The 22,081-nt window shown below is 37.9% G+C and overlaps 3 protein-coding genes and 1 pseudogene across 9 annotated transcripts; 3 read left to right on the top strand and 1 right to left on the bottom strand.

Annotated features, from left to right (window-relative positions):
- Positions 1-147: 147 nt before the first annotated feature.
- On the top strand, positions 148-11,101 carry LOC149033987 (uncharacterized). 4 transcript variants are annotated; one of them, XM_089193263.1, is made up of 4 exons: positions 148-395; positions 6,144-6,266; positions 9,711-9,776; positions 10,676-11,101. In XM_089193263.1, exons 1-4 carry the CDS (start codon positions 180-182, stop codon positions 10,823-10,825), a joined length of 555 nt encoding a protein of 184 aa, XP_089049389.1. In that variant the 5' UTR covers positions 148-179; the 3' UTR covers positions 10,826-11,101. The 4 variants fall into 4 exon arrangements, with proteins under 4 accessions (XP_089049389.1, XP_089049390.1, XP_089049391.1 ...); XM_089193264.1 differs by having other exon boundaries at positions 150-395; positions 10,679-11,101; XM_089193265.1 differs by lacking the exon at positions 148-395 and adding an exon at positions 5,415-5,474.
- LOC149033988 (uncharacterized) lies at positions 7,131-8,428 on the top strand. Its single transcript, XM_089193280.1, has one exon. The coding sequence runs from the start codon at positions 7,685-7,687 to the stop codon at positions 8,246-8,248; it is 564 nt and encodes a 187-aa protein (XP_089049406.1). The 5' UTR covers positions 7,131-7,684; the 3' UTR covers positions 8,249-8,428.
- Positions 11,102-12,159: 1,058 nt separating the features above from the next.
- LOC149033989 (5'-3' exoribonuclease 2-like) lies at positions 12,160-17,454 on the top strand. Of its 3 annotated transcripts, none has more exons than XM_089193254.1 (8): positions 12,160-12,359; positions 13,186-13,313; positions 13,569-13,625; positions 14,412-14,466; positions 14,587-14,648; positions 14,743-14,792; positions 15,041-15,102; positions 16,184-16,507. In XM_089193254.1, the coding sequence occupies exons 1-8, from the start codon at positions 12,285-12,287 to the stop codon at positions 16,367-16,369; spliced, it is 675 nt and encodes a 224-aa protein (XP_089049380.1). In that variant the 5' UTR covers positions 12,160-12,284; the 3' UTR covers positions 16,370-16,507. The 3 variants fall into 3 exon arrangements, with proteins under 3 accessions (XP_089049380.1, XP_089049382.1, XP_089049381.1); XM_089193256.1 differs by having other exon boundaries at positions 12,161-12,359; positions 16,108-17,454; XM_089193255.1 differs by having other exon boundaries at positions 12,161-12,359; positions 16,232-17,454.
- A 175-nt stretch (positions 17,455-17,629) lies between these two features.
- LOC149033990 (G2/M phase-specific E3 ubiquitin-protein ligase-like) lies at positions 17,630-20,033 on the bottom strand (annotated as a pseudogene). The gene is made up of 3 exons (XR_016182937.1): positions 19,322-20,033; positions 18,750-18,848; positions 17,630-18,258 (listed from the first exon to the last, which is right to left on the bottom strand). The product of XR_016182937.1 is annotated as a G2/M phase-specific E3 ubiquitin-protein ligase-like (transcript).
- Positions 20,034-22,081: the final 2,048 nt, after the last annotated feature.

A 22,081-nucleotide genomic window follows, 5' to 3' on the forward strand; every position in this document is an offset into this window, starting at 1 on the left:
CTTGAAGCTATCATTATTCTCAGATTATTCAAAGCTATGAAAATAAGATCACACAAAAGATAGCCTTAATATTTGGCCATAAAAGGCATAACCTTTTGTCTAGCTGTTACCCGATATAATGTTGCGTCATGAGATGCCCTAGTCAATCAATCAATCAATCAATCAATCTATCAATAGATATGACGAGGAACAGAAAACTTTATGGAAATTTTTCAAAAACGTTCCTTATGGCAGCTCAAACCGATAATTATCGGTATTCCACGAGAAATCTGGATCTTACCGTAGGTTTTGATAAAACACTAAACGGGAGTTTTAATCACAGACACATAGTTAGCCCCACACTAACATTCAAGGATAGAATTCCAAGCGATGTTCGACGTACAGGACAGCCGTCGGTAGGCTCCTTCTAACTTGTTTTATTAGTTTAAATTTTATCGTAGTATGCTGGTGAAAATTAGGCTAGGGTCTCATGGTACAGACTTAAAGAAGTTGTGTGTAGCACAACCATAAATATCACTATTACCTTAACTGTTGACGAAGGACCGAAAAACTCAATATGTTCCCTGAACTAAAAATGTTTAGGAGGATGTTTTGCTAATTGGGCCTCTGCGAATGAGGTGGTTAATTAATGACTCAAAATGTTATTGTTTTTCTTCGGCGATATGTATTTTGGAAACGTTACCAAAACATGATGTCAGTTGCTTCGAAAGGCAGGTGAGGTTCAGCTGTGATCTGATAAGGTGTTATGTTACGTTCTTGTTGAAGAGATGCTCCAGTTATGACGAGGAACTTTAAGATTTTACGAAACTTTATCAAACAAGGTCCTTATGGCAGCTCCAAATGATAATTATCGGTATTCCAAAGAAATTTGGTTCGAACCGAGGGTTGTGATCAAAAACTTAACAGGAGTTTTAATCAAAGACCTATGGTTAGCCTCTCACTAACATCCATGTTTAGGATTTTAAACGACGTTTCACGTACAGAACAGCCATCGTAGCATAGCCGGAAATTCCGAACCAAAGTGGGTGGTGCTTATTTCTGTCACGCGCCAGCACACATGACAGCCTGTCAAGGGAGCTAGCATGTGATTGGTCCATCTGTTAATATAAACACTTTAGTTAAACCAAATTGGCGTCGCGCGAGAATCTTTCGAACAGGTATTTTTTTTAAGTTAAATGCTACTTCATTCGCGGATGCCGACTTTGTCCAGCCAAAGAAATTAATCTAGAACAGAAGATCGACTTATTGGAAAGTCGAAAGGCTTGTCGAAAGACAGGAAACAGATGAAACGGTAAGTGTTTGGCCGTAGTGCGTGTCTTCGCACGTGATCGCTTGTGTTTATCTATTTTTAACTGAATTCAGTCGAAATCAGCACAGGCTTTTTTTTGCCTTTCATTTAATTAGGTAGAGTACTTGGTGCAATGGAAGAGCTACTTGCCTTACGAAGCCTCGTGGGAGCCAGAGGAGGGTATCTTACCTCGATGCGAGGAACTATTTAACAGGCCAAGCCCAGACGTTGCAATAATTCCAGAAAATGTGTGTTCTTTTAGGGTGGCTGTCGAGCGGCACTTGAAATCGTGGTCACTTTTGCCTGCAAGGTTATTTTTTCGGGAATGTTTTTCGTTTCTTTTTGCTGGTAAGGGAGTGTCGAGGGAGAGACGGACATTTTTTGAAAAAGATGATTTCAATGCTGTTTATTTTCCTCTTGGGTGAGATTCCTGGGTGGATTCTCATGGCCAAGGAATGAAGGTTTTTTTACCCTATGACGGTTAAAACGTATATTTCTTGGTCCCCAAAGAAGTATGAAATGGGTATGGGTGGGATTTCTACTTTGTTACCAAGGACATATTAGGGGAACATTTCTTTTAATTTTACTAAAGTGGCTCTAAATGATTGAGTCATGAAGAGCTACTGAAATAAAATTAATTGTGGTAATTGAACTGAGCAGAGTGCAATTTGGTCTGTAATCATACAGGTGATTTCAGAATAAAAGAAATATTCTCCTAATATGCTCTTTTCAGATAAAATAAAATTATGACTTTTGCATGAGACAGTGGAAAATATTCTACACAAATTTTGAGATGGATATGCCAAGTGTAAGTGGTCAGTAAGAGCATTTAATTTCAGGTGTGCATTCAGCTTTCTTAGTATGTACAACTTTGTTACAAGTGTTCATTCAACTCTACTCAACTCAACTCTAAAAAGGCACAAACGGTTGAAGTGTACTTTCATCTGTGAAAGTGTACACTCAAATCTGTATATTTTTACTAATTGTTGGCTGTGTACATAAATTTGCTAGTGTACACTCAAATCTGTTGAGGCACATTGCTTTGTAAGTGAACATACATCTTTGTAAGCATACATTTCACCTGCCTCAGTAACTGTTCATTCAACACCGAATGCAAATATGAAAATTTATATTAAAAAGAGTATGCGCTCCACTGTGTTTTTGCCGTCATGATGAAGTTATTCATATTTTGATTTTGGGGAAGCCATACTACCATGTTCTCGTTGTGGATTGAGAGGATTTGTAGTTGAGAAGTCTATAGAAAAACTATCAGTACTGTTAGGGTCTTTGAGTTTCAAAAGCTGGAAATCCAAGCCAATCATTTCTACTAGATCAAGTGCCTTCTGTTCTGGAGTCTTTAGTTCTTTTAAGTTTCTGTTTGTGCTTGTTTTGTTTTGAGGTCAGGAATTCCAGCTCCTCTGTGAATCCCCAAGTGTTAATTCTGTAACCTGTCAATGTACTTAGTTGTTGATTTTCATTGTTCAGTTTTCTTGTTCTTTCCTTTTCTCTCGCATAATCTTTTTCAATCTCTGAAAGGATTTCTTTGGCCAGTTTCTCCTTTCCTTCCTCGAGATTTCCATATTTTGCTTTCCAGTTACAGATTTCTTTTTCAAGTTTTGACTAAATGGCATACAGATCTACTTCCCACTTCTCTACCGAGATCACTTTACTTTTCCAAATACTCAGCCTACGCAATTTTTCCTCATGTCTCTTTCTGTTTTTACAATTTCCTTTTCTGTTCAGAATGTGATTTGTGATTGAAGCCGCAAAACAGAGCTTTGAAAGTCGGCCTTCAATTCAATCACTCTCTCAACTGATCTTTAACGCATGGCCAGGGATGATTCCATTTAACATGTCAATGTATGCAATGCTTGAGGTTCCGCTTTTTGAATTTGTGCCACTGTATCAGCGCGGTATTCTTAATTGCCAGCGAGAACACAACTTCATCACCACCTTCTCGTTGTTTTGTTCGCAAATATATACGAGGAGGATCACGGACCGGGTAGCGATCAGACATATTTCATTCTTGTTTTGTTTTGTTTTTTTTCCGCGGGAAACCAATAAAAATTTTTGAAATTTCCTCGAAAAAGGCTTGTTGCACCGAGCCTTCAGCCTCGTATTTACCCCCTGTAGTCACCAGTCTTGGCTGTCATTAAGCTGTTGGTATTAGAATGGTGATCATCTCAACACAGCATTTAGTACGAGCAAGAGAGGCTTTCAATACTGTTTTTTTCCGCGCAATCGAAGTAAGATTACTGTTCGTGGATGCGTTCGTATTTGCTGAAAGAAGGCTAAAAAAGGCGCAATATTTTCAGGGTTTACAAAGTCCGATTTGTCGTAAATGTGGAATGACACCTTTGAACTTAAATAATTTGATTGGGATGGATCGATACCAGGAGAGGATTTGCGAGTTACTATATCACGGGCGACGAGTCGGGGAAGAAGAAGAGACCGAAATACGAGTGGCCATGGGGGAAACAAAACTAATACTTCATATAGAGACATATCAGTTATAGTTGCGGAAAACAATAGAGTTCTAAAGCCGAAATATCCACAGTATACTTCGCTAAATAAAATGTCAAGCAATTTTTCAAAAGTGTTGATGGCACATATATGTTTTCCTGCTGTAATAAACAATGGAGGCATCGGAAAAGACATCGGTGGCATTCGGAAAGGCACTAAGAAGAATTATATTTACGTTTTGTAACTTGCAAGAAACAATCGTGTTGTAAAGCCAAAATGTTACCAGGTTGTACTTCGCTGCTTAAAAAGTGAAGCAATTTTCCAAACGCTTTGACTGGAATAATATTTTTACTTCTATATTAACCAACGAAGGCATCGGGAAAGGTATCGGTGACACTGGGAAAGGCATCAAGAAGAATGATATTTACGCTATGTAACTTGTTGTACAACGAAAAAAGGTATCTTGACTTGTTTAAGGCGTTAATCACAGTTGGTTTGCTTTTCAGTTGAATTTTGCAATCTCGACTTTTGATTCCGGAAAAATGAAAAGCTAAGCAACTCTAAAAAAATTCCGTCCTAGATTTTTATATTTTTAGAGTCATTAATAAGTTTGTATCCACAGCCTTTAGATAAGATATTTCAAATTTCCATCAGCTGTAGTTCTTTTAGTGTTTATTATACATATTCAATTGCATCATTCCAGGTGAAAAAGGCATGTGGGAAAACACTGAGCTTCGAGAAACAGCCAAGTTAAGTCTAATGTGTTTACCATGCTTAAATATTGATAATCAGTGCCACTCGTTTAGGAGACCTTTTTTCAAAAGATCCGGACGTTAAAATAATTCTGTTTTCCGTTCGAAGTGCTTTTTTTCCTATTCAATTCAATAAATAAACTCGGGATGAAAACTTAACTTTCGAACCGAACGGCAGGTAAAATGTTGTGTTGGTGTCTCTGTCCCCCCCCCCCCCCCCTCCCACGTCTCTTTGAAAGGTATATCCAGACAACCTGCATGGAAAAACTGACCATAGCCATCGCACCAGATTTTAAAAAAATATATTTAAAACTGAACTTGTGAGCAGCACTCTGCGAACTGTAGTTGCAAAATTTCTTTATTCTCCGACGCGTTTCGTCTAACTGCCGTAGACTTCTTCGGGGAGTTTTACAAGTTAACACTATTTGTAAACACCTTTATTTGTAAGCCATAGTTCGCGGCTACACGGGGGCCAATGATCATAAAGGCTTGGCCGGACCTACGAATAGGAGCAGGTGAAGTTGCGAAAAATTTGGAAGTTTTTTGGGGCAAGGTGGGAGAATTCATTTGGGGACCACGGTTTTGGTTTTCTTTTTTCGTCCCACAAGTCGCACGTCGCGCAGCAAGTTTAAAAACGTAAATACAATTCTTCTTAGTGCCTTTCCTGATGCCACCGATGCCTTTTCCAATGCCTCCATTGTTTATTGCAGCAGTAAAAGATGTATGTGCCATCAACACTTTTGAAAAATTGCTTAACATTTTATTTAGCGAAGTACTGTTGATATTTCGGCTTTACAACACTATTGTTTTCCGCAACTATAACTGATATGTCTCTATATGAAGTATCAAATTTGTTTCCCGCTGACCACTCGTATTTCAATCTTTTCTTCTTCCCCGACTCGTCGTCCATGATGTAGTAACTCCCAGAGAATTTCGGCTGAGTTAAGATGTTCAGAGTGGCATTTACGAAGGTAGGCGCCATTTTGTGTGCTTTTAAGGGGATTTCTTCTGAATAAAACGCTGCAAGTAATCACCAAGAAAACCGCAACGAGTGTTTGATTTACCAAAACAAAGTAATTCTGTAGTGAAAGTACTGATGAGTATCATTCAAACTGGCATTGAGATGGTGGGGTTACGTCCATTATACGAATATTATAAACAGGTTTTATGCGAATCCCATACTGATCCTTCTATTCTTCAGCAAGTTTAAAAGATCGTTAAATTTTAAGTCTTGTGGACTATTGCGCACGCACGATTCCGAATTTCCGGCTATGGGCTCCTTCTAACTTGTTGTATTAGTTTAAATTTTATCGTACTATACCGGTGAAAATAAGGCAAGGATCTTAGAGTACAGACTTTAAGAAGTTGTGTGTAGCATTACCATAAATATCACTATTACCTTTGCTATAGACGAAGGACCGAAAAACTCAATATGTTTCCTGAACTAAAGAATTTTACGGGGACGTTTTGCTAATTGGGTCTCTGCGAATGAGGTGGTTAATTCATCAAAATGTTATTTTTTCTGCGGCGATGTGCTTTGGAAACGTTACCAAAACATGATGTCAGATAAACTGAAACATTCGTTGTCATGATCAAGCTGATTTCTAATTTCTTTTTAATTGTATTTCACAAAATTTCAGAGAAAAAGGTTTAAGAGATCTATCGAAAGAGAACAAGATGAAGAAGCAGGAGGAGGTGACATGGCTTGGAACTCTAAAAAACAATCTTCCCGTGCACTGCTGCAATTTAAATCATATACACAGGTAGAAATTAAAATTACATGTTACAAACAGTTACGCTTTTATTTAATACTGTATTTTACCCCGCTCAGTGTTCATCAGTGGAGACAAAAGGTTCAGGGCTCCTGCTCGGTTGTTACGAAAATAAAGCAACCACTTCAGCTTTACTGCCGATAATCCTATGAAAGTACAGTCGGGCCTCGATTATCCGGACTATTTGATTATCCGGACTTTTTTCTCTGGTCCCAATTTTTTCATGAATATTAATTAGTTGTGATCTTGAAAACTCAAAGTCGCAAAAAGCCCAATAATCCTCTCAAAAGACTGTTGAAACGGCGTATTACCTTGGGCGCTTTTCAAATTCGAAAGTGCGACGAAACAAATATATATTCCGATACGTTCAGCTGATAAGTGATTGGCTCAATTGTTTTGTTGCCAAGGGAATTTCATGCTTGATTAGTTCCTTCCGCGTGGGTTATGTAAACACACGAGCGATCGATCGTAAATTCAAATCAAAAGCGAAGCGAAAGCGAGCCGTTCTATCGATTAAAGATAAACAGATAGTCATTTCACGTTTGGATAAAGGAGAGAAAGGAACAAATTTGGCTCAAAAATCTGGCATCAGCGAGCAGCAGATCTCAGACATACGGAAGAACAAAGACAAGATCCTAAAATTTTTTGACAGCATCGAGACAAGCGAAGGATTAAAACGAAAGTCTCCGAAGCTGAATAAAGCCCTGTACGCCTGGTTTATTCAACAAAGATCTACTGGGACGTCGATTTCAGATCCGCTTCCTCAAGAGAAAGCTACGCAGTTAAACACAAAGACGGTCGATCGCGAATTCAAAGCGTCATCTGGCTGGCTAGAAAAGTTTAAAACACGGGAACCTCGGCATTTAAGGCGAGAAACTTTCAGCAGCAGAATAAACTGTTGAACCATTTCTACAGAAACTGCACAAAGTGATCGAGGAGAAGAATCTGATCCCCGAACAAATCTACAATGCCGACGAGACTGGACTTTTGTGGAAGTATTCACCGCAAAGAACTCTTGTCTCCTGACGCGAAAAATCTGCTCCAGGATTCAAACAAGCAAAGGATCGTTTAACTGTGCTAGGCTGTACAAATGCTACTAGAACTCACAAACTAAAACCCATTCTTATTGGGAAATCTGCGAAGCCGAGATGCTTTAAGCATGTTATCATGGATGCGCTTCCCGTGATCTACAAGTCCCAAAGAAATGCCGGGATGAATTCGGAGATATTAGCCGAGTGGTTTAAGAAAGACTTTGTGCCATCTGTAAAAATTCACCAACGCTCACAAAACATCCGTTGTCCAAAAGTTCTGCTGTATAGACATCTGCTCATCCAGATGAGCTCAGCAGCCGCGATGGTTCGGAAACCTGCCTGTTTCTTCCTCCGAACACGACCTCCCTGATTCAGCCAATGGATCAAGGAGTCCTGCAAACGATGAAGAATCGATACAAGAGAAAACTTCTTCAGAAAGTAATTTGCAGTCAAGACATTGATCAAACTCAAAGCACTAAGGACATCGTTAAGCTTCATTCTGTGAAAGATACACTCTATATGCTTTCAGATGCTTGGTACGAAGGAAGCCCGGAATCTATTTGGAAGGCTTACGATAAACTGAGAATTCATTCGGACAACAGCGAGTCAAATTCGCAGCCCGAATTCAGAGAGGATAATATCGCTGAGTCCATGGTCGAAATGTTGGAAAATGTACAGCAACTTGACAATGAGGGAATGCCTAATTCTCGCGATGTGGAAAACTGGCTTAATCTGGAAAACGAGCTCCCAACTTCACCGCAAATGTCTGATGAAGAGATGTTAGCCACCGTTGTCGGAGATTCGACGGAAAGCGAAAGTGTATGTAGCGATGAGGAAGATGAGGGCGAGGACGAGAAACTGGTATCGACTAAAGAGGCCGCGCAATGTTTCAAAAAATGCTTGTCGGGGATGGAATCACAGAACGCTATTGACCCTGTGTAGTTTTAATGCAGCTAACATGAATGATGGACTTCGCAATGCGATCAAGCTACAAGTCTTTGAAGCAAATAAACATGCTTGAACATTTTATACCTTTGTAAATACCTGAACTGAAGGTTTTTATTTTTAAATACATACAGGCTGTGTAGATTTCACAATTAAAATGGTGTTTTCTGTGCAGTATACCTTTTGTTTACATTTCTACCTATTAATATTCATATTGTCGATTATCCGGACTCTCGATTATCCCATAGTTAGTAGAGGAGACTCTCTAGGTCTCCTCTACTAACTATGATTATCCGGACTATTTACCAAGGTCCCGACGAGTCCAGATAATCGAGGTTCGACTGTATTGCAAACATGTCAAGTTCACAGAACACGCCGGAACCCTCTGCTTTTTTAATGACATGACCACTCACTGTGCATGAGTATTTGGATCACACAGCGTTTCTGGGAAACCAGGGAATAAAGATTTAATAAAAATCTTCTCGATATGATGAGTACTTGATATGCCACAAGGACGTGACTCGTTTAAAACGACATTCGTTCGAATTACATGTGCTCGTTCGAATTACATGTGCTCGTTCGACTCGTGAAACGAGACTGGTTGGGAAAGCGAAACTTGTTCGTGAAACGGACAAACGACACGTCCTTGTGGCATATCGAGTAGTCATAGGAGCCCATAATGGGCTCCTGGTAGTCATCATATCGAGACGATTTTTATCGAGTCTATATACTCTGGTTTCCCAGAAACGCAGAGGGGTCTGAGTATTTTTTTCATGGCAAAAGCTGTAGCGAACGCACCGACAAATTTCAGAACGGTTACACGAACCATACAATTTCTTCGTAACCAGTGGTTTCTGATTAACTTAAATTACACTACAGCCAACTACCGACAACAATAATTACGATCACAAAGCGAAACATGAAACGGCAAAAGACAACGCAAAACGTACCTGACGGTTTGGATAGAAGGAGTACACGAGATGCAGCAAAGAAACGAGCATAGCACGACAAACTGCATAACATTACTGTTCTTTTCGCGCCAAAATTTCAATATATGTATAGGGGACTGAACATAACATAAACGGTTGGCCTTAAATTTGTTGTAGCAAAAGCAAAGAAATAATACATCAATATAATACCAGCAGAAGATCTGACTAGAATGTCAAGCTCCTTTAGATCGTGGAAAAAAAAGTGAGAGTACATACCAGGGTGGGGTAATGTAAAGATAAGCTTTGCAAGCATTTTTACCAGCGTTGTTTTTTTTCCCACTGGCGGGACCCGTTGCCCCTCTGACAAAAATTCTCTCCGTAGCAAGATCTCCTCAAAACATTTTTATTCCTTGTAATACAATTAGGCTTCCCAAAAAAATATATTACAAAACGAGGACTGCACTGGAGGTAACTTTCAATGCCAATTCATGCATGGTATTAACTCTTGTATATTACTTATATGATTCTAGGAAGAACTGAGGAAAATTTATGGAAAAAGAACAGAGAGAATTGTGGAAGTGACCTTTGGTTCTGAGGTGGGTATATATTGAGATTAAATGCAACATGCGCACATGGCATGTGCATATATCCCCGTCCCCAAGGGGACGGATGTGCACAGTCTAATAAAGAAGTGCCAGTTCTAGAGGGATGCTGAATTTTTTCAGCACTAGTACATTTCTTGTAATATCCGCCGTGTAACTCAGTTTTTCTACCCCGTGATCTAATGTCTATTTCTTCTATAATAACTGGTCTAAAAGAAGCTCGTAACGAAACCAGGACTACTAAGATGCAAAGATCTGAATACTTTACTGAAAAAACTCTATGGTACACTGACCTAAAATAATCTGTAGAATACTAATCTTATGCCATCTGACCTGCTTAGCTAGCAATAGGAGAAAGTTAAGAAGAAGGTAAAGGTATGCCTCAGTTAGGCTTTCTGAAATCCTTCGCAGTCCGGTTTTGGCTCATGTTTAGTGTATTTTCCTCGCTCCGAGCTCAGCTTTCGAAGCTCAATTTGAAGACAAGTCTAGCCTCTCAGAAAGGGTAAATTACTGTCACTTTCTATGGTGTAATGACCCGATTAGTTCTTACCATCTAATTTACACTAGCGCAAAAACTCTACTCCATTTCAGAGAAATATCTGCCTCATAGAAAAATAGAGAGCTATTAAAAGTACGGGCAAAAGATATGAACGCTGTCGGCTGTAAGCCTACATAAATATCTTCGTTTGCAGTTCCCAAAATGACGTTGCCCCATTTCACTCTATTATTTGGCTTCAACATTTTGGCTCAGCTTTGGTATAAGAACCTGTTACGTTCACAAGTGACGTGACGAATTAAAAACAGTAGAGACTAGGAAAATAATAGTGGCAAAACAAAGACAAACTTTACATGTTCTTACACCGAAGTTAGCCTGATATTTTTTGTATGTTCAGCAGGATTCAGAGTCCAGTGAAGAAGAAGAAGGAATCAGCGAGGAGGAGTTCAAGAAGACAGAAGGATGGAAGCTGCTCAACGAAGCCCTGGATGCACGCACTAATTGCTCAAAATCAGGAATCCACTGGGGGCCGGGAATCAAAAAATAAAACTACATGGAAACCATGCACTTTTTACAGTTTTTATAGGCCTTGTTTACAATCTTTTATTGCCTGTATAGACTCAATGAGCACGATACATATATCTTTAAATCATTATTAAGCTTAGTTACTGAATATAGCAACTGTTGTTAATTAATGCATACACCCCGATTTACACACACATTGGCAAAAAAAAGATAGCTGAGATGAAATCGTCCTGTATTATTATTATTTTTTCATTTTTAACGTAAATATAGATGAAATACAAGTCAAGTGAGGACATTATTCAAACTTCTGAAAGCTTGCTATGGGGAAAGTGCAATTCACAAATTAAAGTTCCTTAAAACTAGACTTTTATAGGTGCTTTCTCTTCATCTGATCAATCATTGGCTTTCATTAACAGCTTTAACCTTTCTGTCGGTGTTTAAGAGTCTTCCCTCGCGGATCTCTTCCTCTTCACTTGTATCTGAATCCTGATCAAAAGTGATGAATCTTCACTCAGTGAAACAAATAATATCTACCGCCAACTACTTTTTTTAAGAGGATAGGTACACAAAATTAGGGAATTCTGTTGAGTTTTTAATGATTATTTCTACAAACTTCAACATTACACAGCAAGAGCCTTTTAATGACAAAATCATTGGTACATAAGAAAATGTATTCCGAGCATCACGATAATGAGACTTTCCCATGAATTGGGATTGTTATTGGTAAGATGAAAAGTGGCACAGGTTCATTGCTGTGGAGAACCCAGTGGCAGTGACTCCGTTTGCGCCATCTTTTATAAACATTTGACAGATAACTTAAAAGAGTATCTAACTATATAGGCCTTCACTCTCTATTCTTCTTAGTTTCACAATGAAAAACTTTCTTATCAATAGACAGTCCTTAAAAACAAGAAAAGAACAAACTAAGTTTTTTTTGTTTCGTAGTAACAGCAAGTTTCTGTTCCACCCTTCACTAGTAGCTTTTTAAGCATCCGGGGTCTGAAGGAAAAACTTTATTTGTTTGATTTTTTTGTATTATTTTTGTTCTGTGAGGTTGTTTTTTGTTGCTTGAGAGAATATTGATACGAGATAACCAAAAAAGTCGTACGAGGACACCTATTGGAACGCAGCAGGCATTACCACCCAAAGTTGCTTGAAAAATTAACTATTGAAGTGTATCTTGTCAGAAAAAAGTCACGAATTCGAGAATTCTTATCTCTTCAATAAGCATATTTTGTTTAGCAACGAACTTGAACTTTTTTCTCGACGTGGTTTGAAGATGTATGCACGCATTTCTTGCCTATGCTTTACCATTGTGAGATAAACCTGTCAGCGGTATATCACCTGGTTTTTTGGTAAGTATGTCATGTATAAGGTGTAGTTTCTCGTATCTTCTCCAATAAGCCTATGATCTTTCTACAGAGGCTTTTTCACTTTTCAGCGTTGAGTTAACTTTAATTTGCTCAACCGAATACGCGGGGATGGGAGTTCAAGCATTTTTTCGCTGGCTAACAAAGAAATACCCGTCGATCGTTGTCCACTGTGTAGAAGAAAAGGTGAGTCGATGGAAGGATTGATAGCCGAGCTTGTTGTTGATCTAACTACACGTGTTTGAGATTTACTCTTTGAGCCGGTATTTTGCGGTCTTTCTGCCTTGTTGCTATGATAGTCAATTAAATAAAGTATTAATTCATTATGATCAATGTAGGAAGGCCGTTTAAATAGAGATCAGTGCCAACTGTTTGTCAAACAAAACACTTTAAAATTGAGATTTCTCATCTCACGGACTCGGAAACAGTCCTCTTAAGATAGTGAAAGCACGTTCTCAAAGTGAGAAAGCTGACTTGATCGAGGATCAAAACTTGAGCACAGGGTTTTTTGTTCATTGAATTAATGTACGATTTTCTTAAATTAGGAAGTTTATATATTGGATTGCTAATAAAGAACTAGTTTATGTTACAGTGTGCATGTATCTTCTATACCTCTTCTAAAAGGACCAATTTCGTGTTTTTATTAGTGATCAAAGTGGTAGGGAAAGGCAAAATAATAATTTGGTTTTATCAACTGAGGATAATGTATATTGGCCACTGTATAGAGATTCTAAAGCTGATTTTTCGACAGTTACCCCTTCATTGATTGCTCTGATGAAGTGCTAATGCTTGAAATGGCAGTTTTAGAATCTGTTTCCTGTGGCTAATAAACATTACCAACCCAGTTTATAAAACCAAATTATCTAGTAATCTAGTTCACCAATGCAGGACCACGGTTTCTTTAGAAACTTGAACACCTAATCCACTGAAGGAAAAATTGCTTGCATAGCACCATAGTCCAGAAATTTTGGTCTGCAAAATGAACATTTACCTTATTTTTTCACCATCCTAGGGACGTGAAGTTGATGGAGTTAGAGCACCAGTGGACACAAGTTTACCAAACCCCAATGGCTATGAATTTGATAACTTATACCTGGACATGAATGGAATCATTCATCCTTGTTGTCATCCTGAGAGCAAGTAAGCAGCAATTTTTATATTTAAGCTAAGTGTGGCCTATTCTGTATGAGTATATCCTTGATTTGGGAGATTAGAGCAAATGGGAACAAGTCTTAATGTGATTTCTCTGTTGTATTGTATGGTTGTATTACTTCTCCTCCTCTTTCTTTCCTCCTGCGTAACTATTGTTGTTACTGGTTAACTCTCTCTGTACTGTAGGTGTACTTTTTGCATACATTAAGTAAAAGAAATGAACATTTTATAATTTATTTCCAGGCCAGCCCTAAAGAATGTAGATGAAATGATGGTGGCTATTTTTGAGTACATTGACAGGTACTTTTTTTAAAATTTATTTTTACCCCTGGTTGAAGAGATGCACTGTGTACATAACTTGTTTTACCCAAGGACACAACAAAATGACCTGGTCACAAACCCAGACCTCTAGAACAGAAGCCTGGTGCGCTGACCATTAGGCCACCACATCTCTTGTTCAGGGAACACTCTGTAAAATTTACTCTCGGTTAATGCGCATGTTGCAAATGGAGGCTAGGTGCCCGAGAGACCTGGGGGCTGAAACCACAATAGCACCTTGAGGCACTTAAACACCAGATTGGCCTGCCCAACCTGCAATCAAGCCACAAGTGTCCTACACCAAGCTCCCTATGAGCACTGTCACACAAGAGCCAGATGGCTGAGTGGAGGAAAACATGGATAAAGAAATGAATCAAGAGATAAAAAAAATAATAAATAGAAATAAACCCTGCAGTTAGGGTTGGGGGGGACAAAATGCCAAGATCCAAAATCTTCAAGGACAACAACACCACAACATAGAAGAGTGATTATAATGCGAGCACATGGTAGAACAACACATGCACTTATAAGGTATACCACTGGATAAGGACAGCCTCAAGGTCCCTATGACCACAGTATTGCACCAAACAGAATGCAACCAATGCTGCATGAATGCTAACAGCCAATCAAGACATTTATCAAACACCTCAAAATGCTACTGACCATATTTGCTCTTAGTTGTTATCTATGGCATATTCCATTTAACTATATTTAACCATTACCCACAACAGTCAATTTCTACTTTTTTTTTTGTTTTTTTTTTTACAGAATCTTCTCTATAGTAAGACCCAGAAAGTTGCTTTACATGGCCATTGATGGAGTGGTAAGAGGCACTTTGCCAGTATATTTATTAATCTGTTATAAAATATACATTTTTTAAAGATATATTTTGCTTATTTATGATAATATTTATGCAGGCTTGTCTTTAATTTTTTCATTGCAGGCTCCAAGGGCAAAAATGAATCAGCAAAGATCTCGTCGTTTCAGAGCATCTAAAGAAACCAAGTTAGTAATGAAACAGTAACCCAATTAGTGCAAATGTTTGCACACTACAGATGAAAACATAATGGCAGGAAATGCTAAATTTAACCTTTTTTAGGGAAAAAGCAGAGGAAATGGCAAAAATTCAAAATGAATTGATGGAAAAAGGTATTTGAAATGATACTTAAATGTATATTACTTTCTGTTCATGGTACTTATTTTTATGAGCAACGAACTTATCAGAATTGGAAATGATGTATCATGTCCAAAGTTGCTCATGATTGTCTGATCAGACAAGTGAGGTCATGTTTTCTATATTCCAAATGGAAAAGTTACCCCTCCCAGATGTTCAGACAGGCCAAGTTTCATGCAGTTTGGAATTGCACACTTACACATTTTATAACTTTCTTCTGTAGGAGCCCTTTTACCACCAGAAAAAGAAAAAACTGAACACTTTGACAGTAACTGTATTGCACAAGTAAGTGTAATTGTGTAAAACTGGTTCTGGTTGTCCATTGTGGTGAAGTGCAATAGTCACAATTAGATCATTATTATTTGTCGTATTCAGTATTAAATAGTCATTTACCAGTGTGGATTGAATTTGTCTGCATACTGCCAGTCCTCTTCAGGCAATGAGGTTGGTGTGATTGTTGGCATGCTGTGATTAATGATTCTTAACCCTTCAACTCCCGTGAGTGACCAAGACAGAATTTCTCCTTACAATATTAAGCAGACAAGTGATGAGAATAAAGAAAAATATCAACTAGGGGTTATAAGTTGATACAATACCAAATTCTTCAAACTAACATCACCAGAACTGTATGGCAGACAGCAAGGAGAATCAACAATGAGATCTTGGGAGTTAAATGGTTAACAGATGTTATTGGTATATTTTGTATGTTACAAGGATGACATCTGTAAATCATGCCTTTTACCTGTGTATGAGATAACTGTGATTGTGAACAAAAAGGTTTAACCCTTTAACTCCTATGAGTGACCAATACAGGATTTCTCCTAACAACATTAATACAGTGGCAAACAGACAAGTAATGAGAATGAAGAAAAATATAAACTAGGGATTATTAGTTGATCCAATACCAAATTCTCCAAACTAAGATCATAATTATATGGCAGACAGTAATGAGAATTACTAATGAGATCCTAGGAGTGAAAGGGTTATATCATTCCAAAGTAGGTGGTTTACAATTTTGTGCTTCACTCTATGATCTGAATAGGCTGATGCTTGGACAGAAATGAGTAAATTTTCTCTGTCATGCTCTTGATTCTTTCATGATTCTAGTGGAAAACAGAGATGGTGGACTTGCTCACTAGATGTGTATAATTTATGGTCCTGAGTGAAGATTGGCAATCGTTTATAACTGGTTGATGTTAGACTATACTGTTATATCACTGTTATATCATGTACTTCAAATGTGTATTGGACTGAGAAAATTCTCTGAGTGCGAATTTTTCTTTGTTACAGGGGACAGAGTTCATGGCCAATTTATCCATATGTTTAAGATATTACATTGCTGATAGATTAAATATGTTTTTTGAAGTGTTCTACAAACAACAGAAAAGAGACTGTTGAAGATATTTTTCTGCAGAGTATTGAAAAGTATTCATGGCCTTCAAGAATACGAACTGACCATGGAGGAGAAAATCGTGGATCCGCAGTTATTGGAACTTCTACTCGTAACCAGAGAATAGAGCGTTTATGGCGAGACATGTCTATGTTTCGGTAATGTGTTTTACTACACTTTCAAATCCATGGAGGAATCTGGTTTGCTTGATGTCACCAACCCCCTACATTTGATTGTTCTTCATTATGTCTACTTGCCCAGAATTAATGCTGCAATTGATAGTTTCGTTGAGGCCTGGAATAAGCACCCCATAAGAACTGAAAGAAATTTGAGTCCGGAACAAATCTGGTCCAATGGAATGATAGACAGAGTCAATGGAAGACTTACTGCAGTAGTTGATGTAAGAAGTGATGCTAACATCAGTGGGCATGAGCATGAGTGGTACGGTTTTGACCCTGATGCACCACCACCACCTGATGATGGTCTATCCACTGTCAAAGTCAATGAAGTGGATGTAGATTTACTAGATAACATTATCTCTGGGCTGTCAAATGAGATCAACCCCACTTGAGAAATCCAGTGCTTTTGCCATAGATATGTTCCAGAGGGCACTTGAATTTCTAGAAAACTAGCTTTCCAAGCATAGTTCTCAATGAATACTTACAAAGGCTACTTTGGGCTATGTGATGATAACCAATACCTACGAGACATGCCTGTAGGGAATCATCTCACACATAGCTGTATTCAACAATGACAAGGTTAAAATGCCGATGTGTTTTTTTTTTTCAAATCACTATGATTTCTTGCAGGAGGGTATCTTAAGGGCGATTAAACACTGAATTTGTGTTTTATCAATCTATCTTTTGGAGGAAAAACTGATGGCACCTCACATACCCGTTTTGAATTTTTCTGTTATGATTTATGGTAGATTGGAACATCATGCAACCTGAACTTGCTTAAAATTATCATGAAACTCAGATAGCTAGGTAATGACCATGAAGCACTGGTTTTCTTACAATGACCAGTCCCAGCCACCTTTCAGATATATTCTTTTTTTTTTGGATGAAGTCCTCCAAACTGAGGCATCACCCACTCAAACCAGCTGACCCATCCCTATCTCTCCACCCCTATTCTAAAACTCTGTTCCATTTTTAATAATTTGCTCATGCAAAGTATTTTAAGAAGAAAATGAGAGTTCATGTTAATCCACTTATTTCAATACTTATTAAAGAGCAAGTCAAAAAAGATTCACATTTCTTACTTGGTCCTTTGTGTGTTATTTTCAATAATAAAATCAGAAAATGAACTTTTTGTGGGACAAAACATTACAAATTTAAGACTATCATTCCTAGGAATCAGCACTGAACATAAACATCAGTTATTCTGCTAGGAAAGGTAAAAAAACTAAATTTATCAATGAATTAAACAACACAACATTGAAAAAGGGAGATACTGAAAAGCAGCACCAACATTGGTTTTGTGTGTTCTTACCACTTTAAATAAAGTCAAAAGCCAACATGAGGTCAATCTTAACTATTCACTTAACAGTGTTCACACTGAGGTAAAAGACTTTCCAGAAGAAGAGAAGGCTGAATTTAAAGAAAGTTCAAGCAGACCATAAGAGTGAAAATGATCAGGTATTAACAATATAAAGGTGCATGTTGATGAAGAGATGTAATCTTCACTATGAAAATGTACATTTATTGCAAAGTTCTGTACTGAAGGCATCATCTTACTTCCAGTGCAGTACTGCATTAATTGCATCAACCTGGCACTTGATGACTGGTCAACAAATCTGTTCATCATCATCTTGGTTTCCTGTGCTTGGTCACTTAATTCATCTGGATATTTGAGACACTCTCTAATAATTAAAGTGTCAGCTTACCAGGTTTAAAGGTGAACACACTCTCAAACAGATGTGGGTGCTTTGACACCTCATCAAGAACACCAAGGGTATTCAATCCTTTTCTCAACTGATCCAATGCCATTTTACATTTTTAAATGACCTTGTACATGACTACTGATTGGATTATTTTCCCTTTGGTCGACATCTGAAATAAAATATGATGTTAACAGTAATGTCCAAACAAAAATGCAACACAATTCTCTTAAATTGTAGCAAACAAATAGGCTGGCACTTAAATGGCTTCAAACCAATCAACTGAATAAAATTTGTAGCAACTTTAGTATGTAGCCATATAAGTCTTCTGAATGCATATTACTGTTAAATGAGGTGTCTTACTTGAGAGAAAAGAATGACCATCTCTGGTCCCAATATAATCACAAAATGATATATAATTTTCATGTATACAACATCTCAGAAAATTTTCTGATATATTAAAGCTATTGTATAACTATCCTGTAAACAGTTCCTATCAGGCTCAAGACAGTGGTGTAATCTCTGGGCATGTGTAACAGGACATCTGGAAATTCCTGCATAGCTTTTGTTATTTCACAATCTTAAGAATGAATAATATAGTTTGCAATGCCAGGGGTGACATGAATGACAGAACAAATATCTTAAATGTAAAGTAAGTTCTACCTGCAGAACACTTGTCTCTCCACAATTAGCCATCAGATTAATTACTTCACCATTCTTGGCTAGCTCTCCCAGTTCATCATCACCAGTGACATCCATTAACTTTAAATAAATTTGCAGAAATAGAAATAATCATTGCACAAGACTAGAAATGTACATGTACTGGTAGAGAAGTTTTATTATTTGAATAGTAGGTATAGGTGAAAGGTAGGCCCTTACACCTTTCAGCAAGCCTTTCCAGGAAATCTTCATGAAAAACATTTTTTGCACACATGTGCATTTCAATGCTCAGGGCATCTTGATTGTAGACCAATGCACCTTCACATTTTTCCACATTAAATATATCAAGTACAAAAACTCCTAGACCACAGCCACTATTTCAAAAAACACTTGTTACATAAATTTCCAAGTAATGGGAGGCTTACCAAATATTACTGGTTGCTTTGGCATGTTAAACAGTGGATGGTTAAATGGGGTGTCCAAGAGGTGCAGTGTTCACTTACTGGATTTACTCTGGTTTTAAGGTAAATCTTTGCTTTGCTTTAAAATAAACTCAAAACATACTGAGCATGTACCTGCAAGACTATATTCCTAAAAATTGGATACGGAATATCCCAAACATCACAGTACGCAAATGCACACATCTCCAGTCACAAGGTAATGAAAACAGGGCAGTGCCAAACATGGAAATCCAGGGCCTCCTTGCACAAGTGAGTGGGCAATCATTTTACCAACCATTTCAAACACTCCACTCATGACAGCCTGTGGTTGGTAACTTGGCACCTTGTGGGCTTCTTCTCCTTCAAACAGCAGCAGTAGCTTGCCCTGTACTAATCCTTCAAATAAGTTAGAATAAAACTGTCTCAGTACTCCACCACTGTCTATGGCAGGCTGCCCTCGAAAGATAATTCTTAAAGGGCAGGAAGCATCAAACTGAATAGACTTGTAATAGGCCACTGCATTTTCAATTATATCATCTTCATCAACTTCTAGTTTCTTTCTTTTTCCTGTCAACTTTTTTCCTGAGATGTTGATGATCTGCACTAATGATTCACATAGTAATGTATTGGAGTGTTTTGGGAGGGAATCTCCTTCAAGAAGAGCATCTGCTGCTGAATGGAGGCCACCAAATTCTAAAAGTGCATTGTCAAGGTCTTCCTCACTTGCAGATGGCAGCAGTTCCCTTAGTGTTGCCTTGTCACTCTGCCTGCTTGGACGAGCACAAGTTGTCCTGGGCCAGATGGGTATGAAAATATTATGACCTCTGTTAGTTACAGTTTTCCTCATTGGTTGATAGAAACAAGGGTTATAATCAAGTGGTTCTACAGGCTCTATTGTATAGTTTCCCATAAGATAAAATGTACAAATGGCAAACTAAAAGACATCTTACAGTAAAAGGTTTGAACCCAGGGGTAGCATGTAATAGTGTAGTTTGATCGTCCAGGTGACCCTTGCGAACTGAATTCCCAGTTTTCTGGGAATTCTCAAAAATTCCCAATTATGCAAATGACCCTTGCAAACTGAATTCCCATTCTTCTGGGAATTCCTAAAAATTCCCAACTATGCAAATTTACTCTGATTTAAAAAGCTTGGAATTATTGGGAATTTCTGGGAAAGGAAGACTCCAGTTTTGTGAGGACTTGGAATTCCTAGGAATTCCTAGGAATTCCTAGGAATTCTCAGCTATACAAACTGCCTATCACTATTTATTTAAGGAACCCCACTGGGAAAACAGGATTTTTAGTGTGGATTTCAAGTTACTTTATAGCTTGTGTTTATCAACAAAATACAAAAGTAAAGCAATTGTTTTCTCTTCTGACATATGAAGACAGTTATTCACCTGCAATGAAACAGACAATACACATTTGTGGTGTGGATAATCTAGTAGAGGAAATTCGTATTATTAAAAGTAAACAGGAATGTCAGACTACAGAATATGATATACAATTTATTTTCTGTTCATGTAATATTACTGAAATTGGAAGGAAACACATGAGAAAACACAGAAAAAAACACACGTATGACAGCATGGAACCTGTTGCCAATTGGTGTATTCAGTTTTATTTTCTGTATTGCCAGCTATTCAATCTTTTCAGCCCAGCTGCTTGGCAAAGCAGTGGCCCTAACAATAACTATTGGAGATTTTATCTTAACTTGAGCATCCATGAGCAAAATAATAGAGAAACATGTTTCATACATTTGTACAAGGCCATACAGATCAATGAGTGGGATAACATCATGATTATTAATGATTGGAAAAAATTAACAAGTTTCTGGCCGAAACAAATTTTGGCAGTTGTGTTAATGTGTATGTACTGATGCTTTCAATGTTAATTACTTTGCAAATAAAGCAAGTTACCTAAAGTATCAAACTTAAACAAAGTATTCTTTTGGCAGAGAGGCCTGTGGTTCTGGGCAGAGGTTTTCTGTAAGTATTTACTCTTTGTGGATAATCTAGTGGAGGAAATTAATAATATTATTCAAAATAAACAGGAATACAGACTATGGAATTTGATATACAATTTATCTGCTGTTCATGTAAAATTACTGAGATTTAATGGAAACACATCATGGGAAAACAGAAAAAAAAACCATGTATGACAGCATGGAACCTGTTGCCAAAAAGAGGTTTCTAGAAGACATTAAAAGAAAACATTCAACTATGGATGCTAGAAAGAAGAAAGAATTACTTTCTCAACCCAATGAGAAATTAGTGAAAGGCAAATCGGTTGAATTGTCTATTAACCAGTTTAATAGGAAAATAAGAGAGGGCCCTTATCTTATATGTACTGTCTGTAATCGAATACTTTATAAGAAATAAATAATAACATGCATAAACGAGAAGTACCCTTGCCAAACGGGGCGACCCTAAAAGCCGGAACGGTGGAATGGCGGAATGGTGGAATGGTGGAATGGTGGAATGGCGGAATGGCGGAATGGCGGAATGGCGGAAAATGACCCCAAATCCTGAAACACGGAACGGCGGAAAATGACCCCAAATCCTAAAACACGGAACGGCGGAAAATGACCCCAAATCCTAAAACATGGAACGGCGGAAAATGACCCCAAATCCTAAAACATGGAACGGCGAAAAATGACCTCAGATCCTAAAACATCGAACGGCGGAAAATGACCCCAAATCCTAAAACATGGAACGGATGTCAGGGCATGTTGCACAAATTTTGTACAAAGACACCAAGCGCTTGGCTCATTTATCCCCACGACGATAACGCGCGTGACTAAAATTAAGTGTTATTAATTTTTTTCTTTTACTGAGTGGTATAAATAATAATGAACCATTATGCATGAAAGATAGCTGCGTTTTCGCGTTGTAA

This window comes from Pocillopora damicornis, chromosome 14 (assembly GCF_964200805.1).
Source record: "Pocillopora damicornis chromosome 14, jaPocDami1.2, whole genome shotgun sequence".
Classification (NCBI taxonomy): domain Eukaryota; kingdom Metazoa; phylum Cnidaria; class Anthozoa; order Scleractinia; family Pocilloporidae; genus Pocillopora; species Pocillopora damicornis.

Excerpts from the sequence above, each read along its gene's own strand:
- LOC149033989 (XM_089193254.1), top strand. The coding sequence starts at position 12,285 with ATGGGAGTTCAAGCATTTTTTCGCTGGCTAACAAAGAAATACCCGTCG. Across the intron at positions 13,626-14,411 it reads ATTTTTGAGTACATTGACAG|AATCTTCTCTATAGTAAGAC; the intron begins GTACTTTTTTTA and ends TTTTTTTTACAG. Across the intron at positions 14,793-15,040 it reads AAATGAATTGATGGAAAAAG|GAGCCCTTTTACCACCAGAA; the intron begins GTATTTGAAATG and ends TTTCTTCTGTAG.
- LOC149033987 (XM_089193263.1), top strand. The coding sequence starts at position 180 with ATGACGAGGAACAGAAAACTTTATGGAAATTTTTCAAAAACGTTCCTT. Across the intron at positions 396-6,143 it reads GACGTACAGGACAGCCGTCG|AGAAAAAGGTTTAAGAGATC; the intron begins GTAGGCTCCTTC and ends ACAAAATTTCAG. Across the intron at positions 9,777-10,675 it reads AAGTGACCTTTGGTTCTGAG|CAGGATTCAGAGTCCAGTGA; the intron begins GTGGGTATATAT and ends TTGTATGTTCAG.
- LOC149033988 (XM_089193280.1), top strand. The coding sequence starts at position 7,685 with ATGGATCAAGGAGTCCTGCAAACGATGAAGAATCGATACAAGAGAAAA.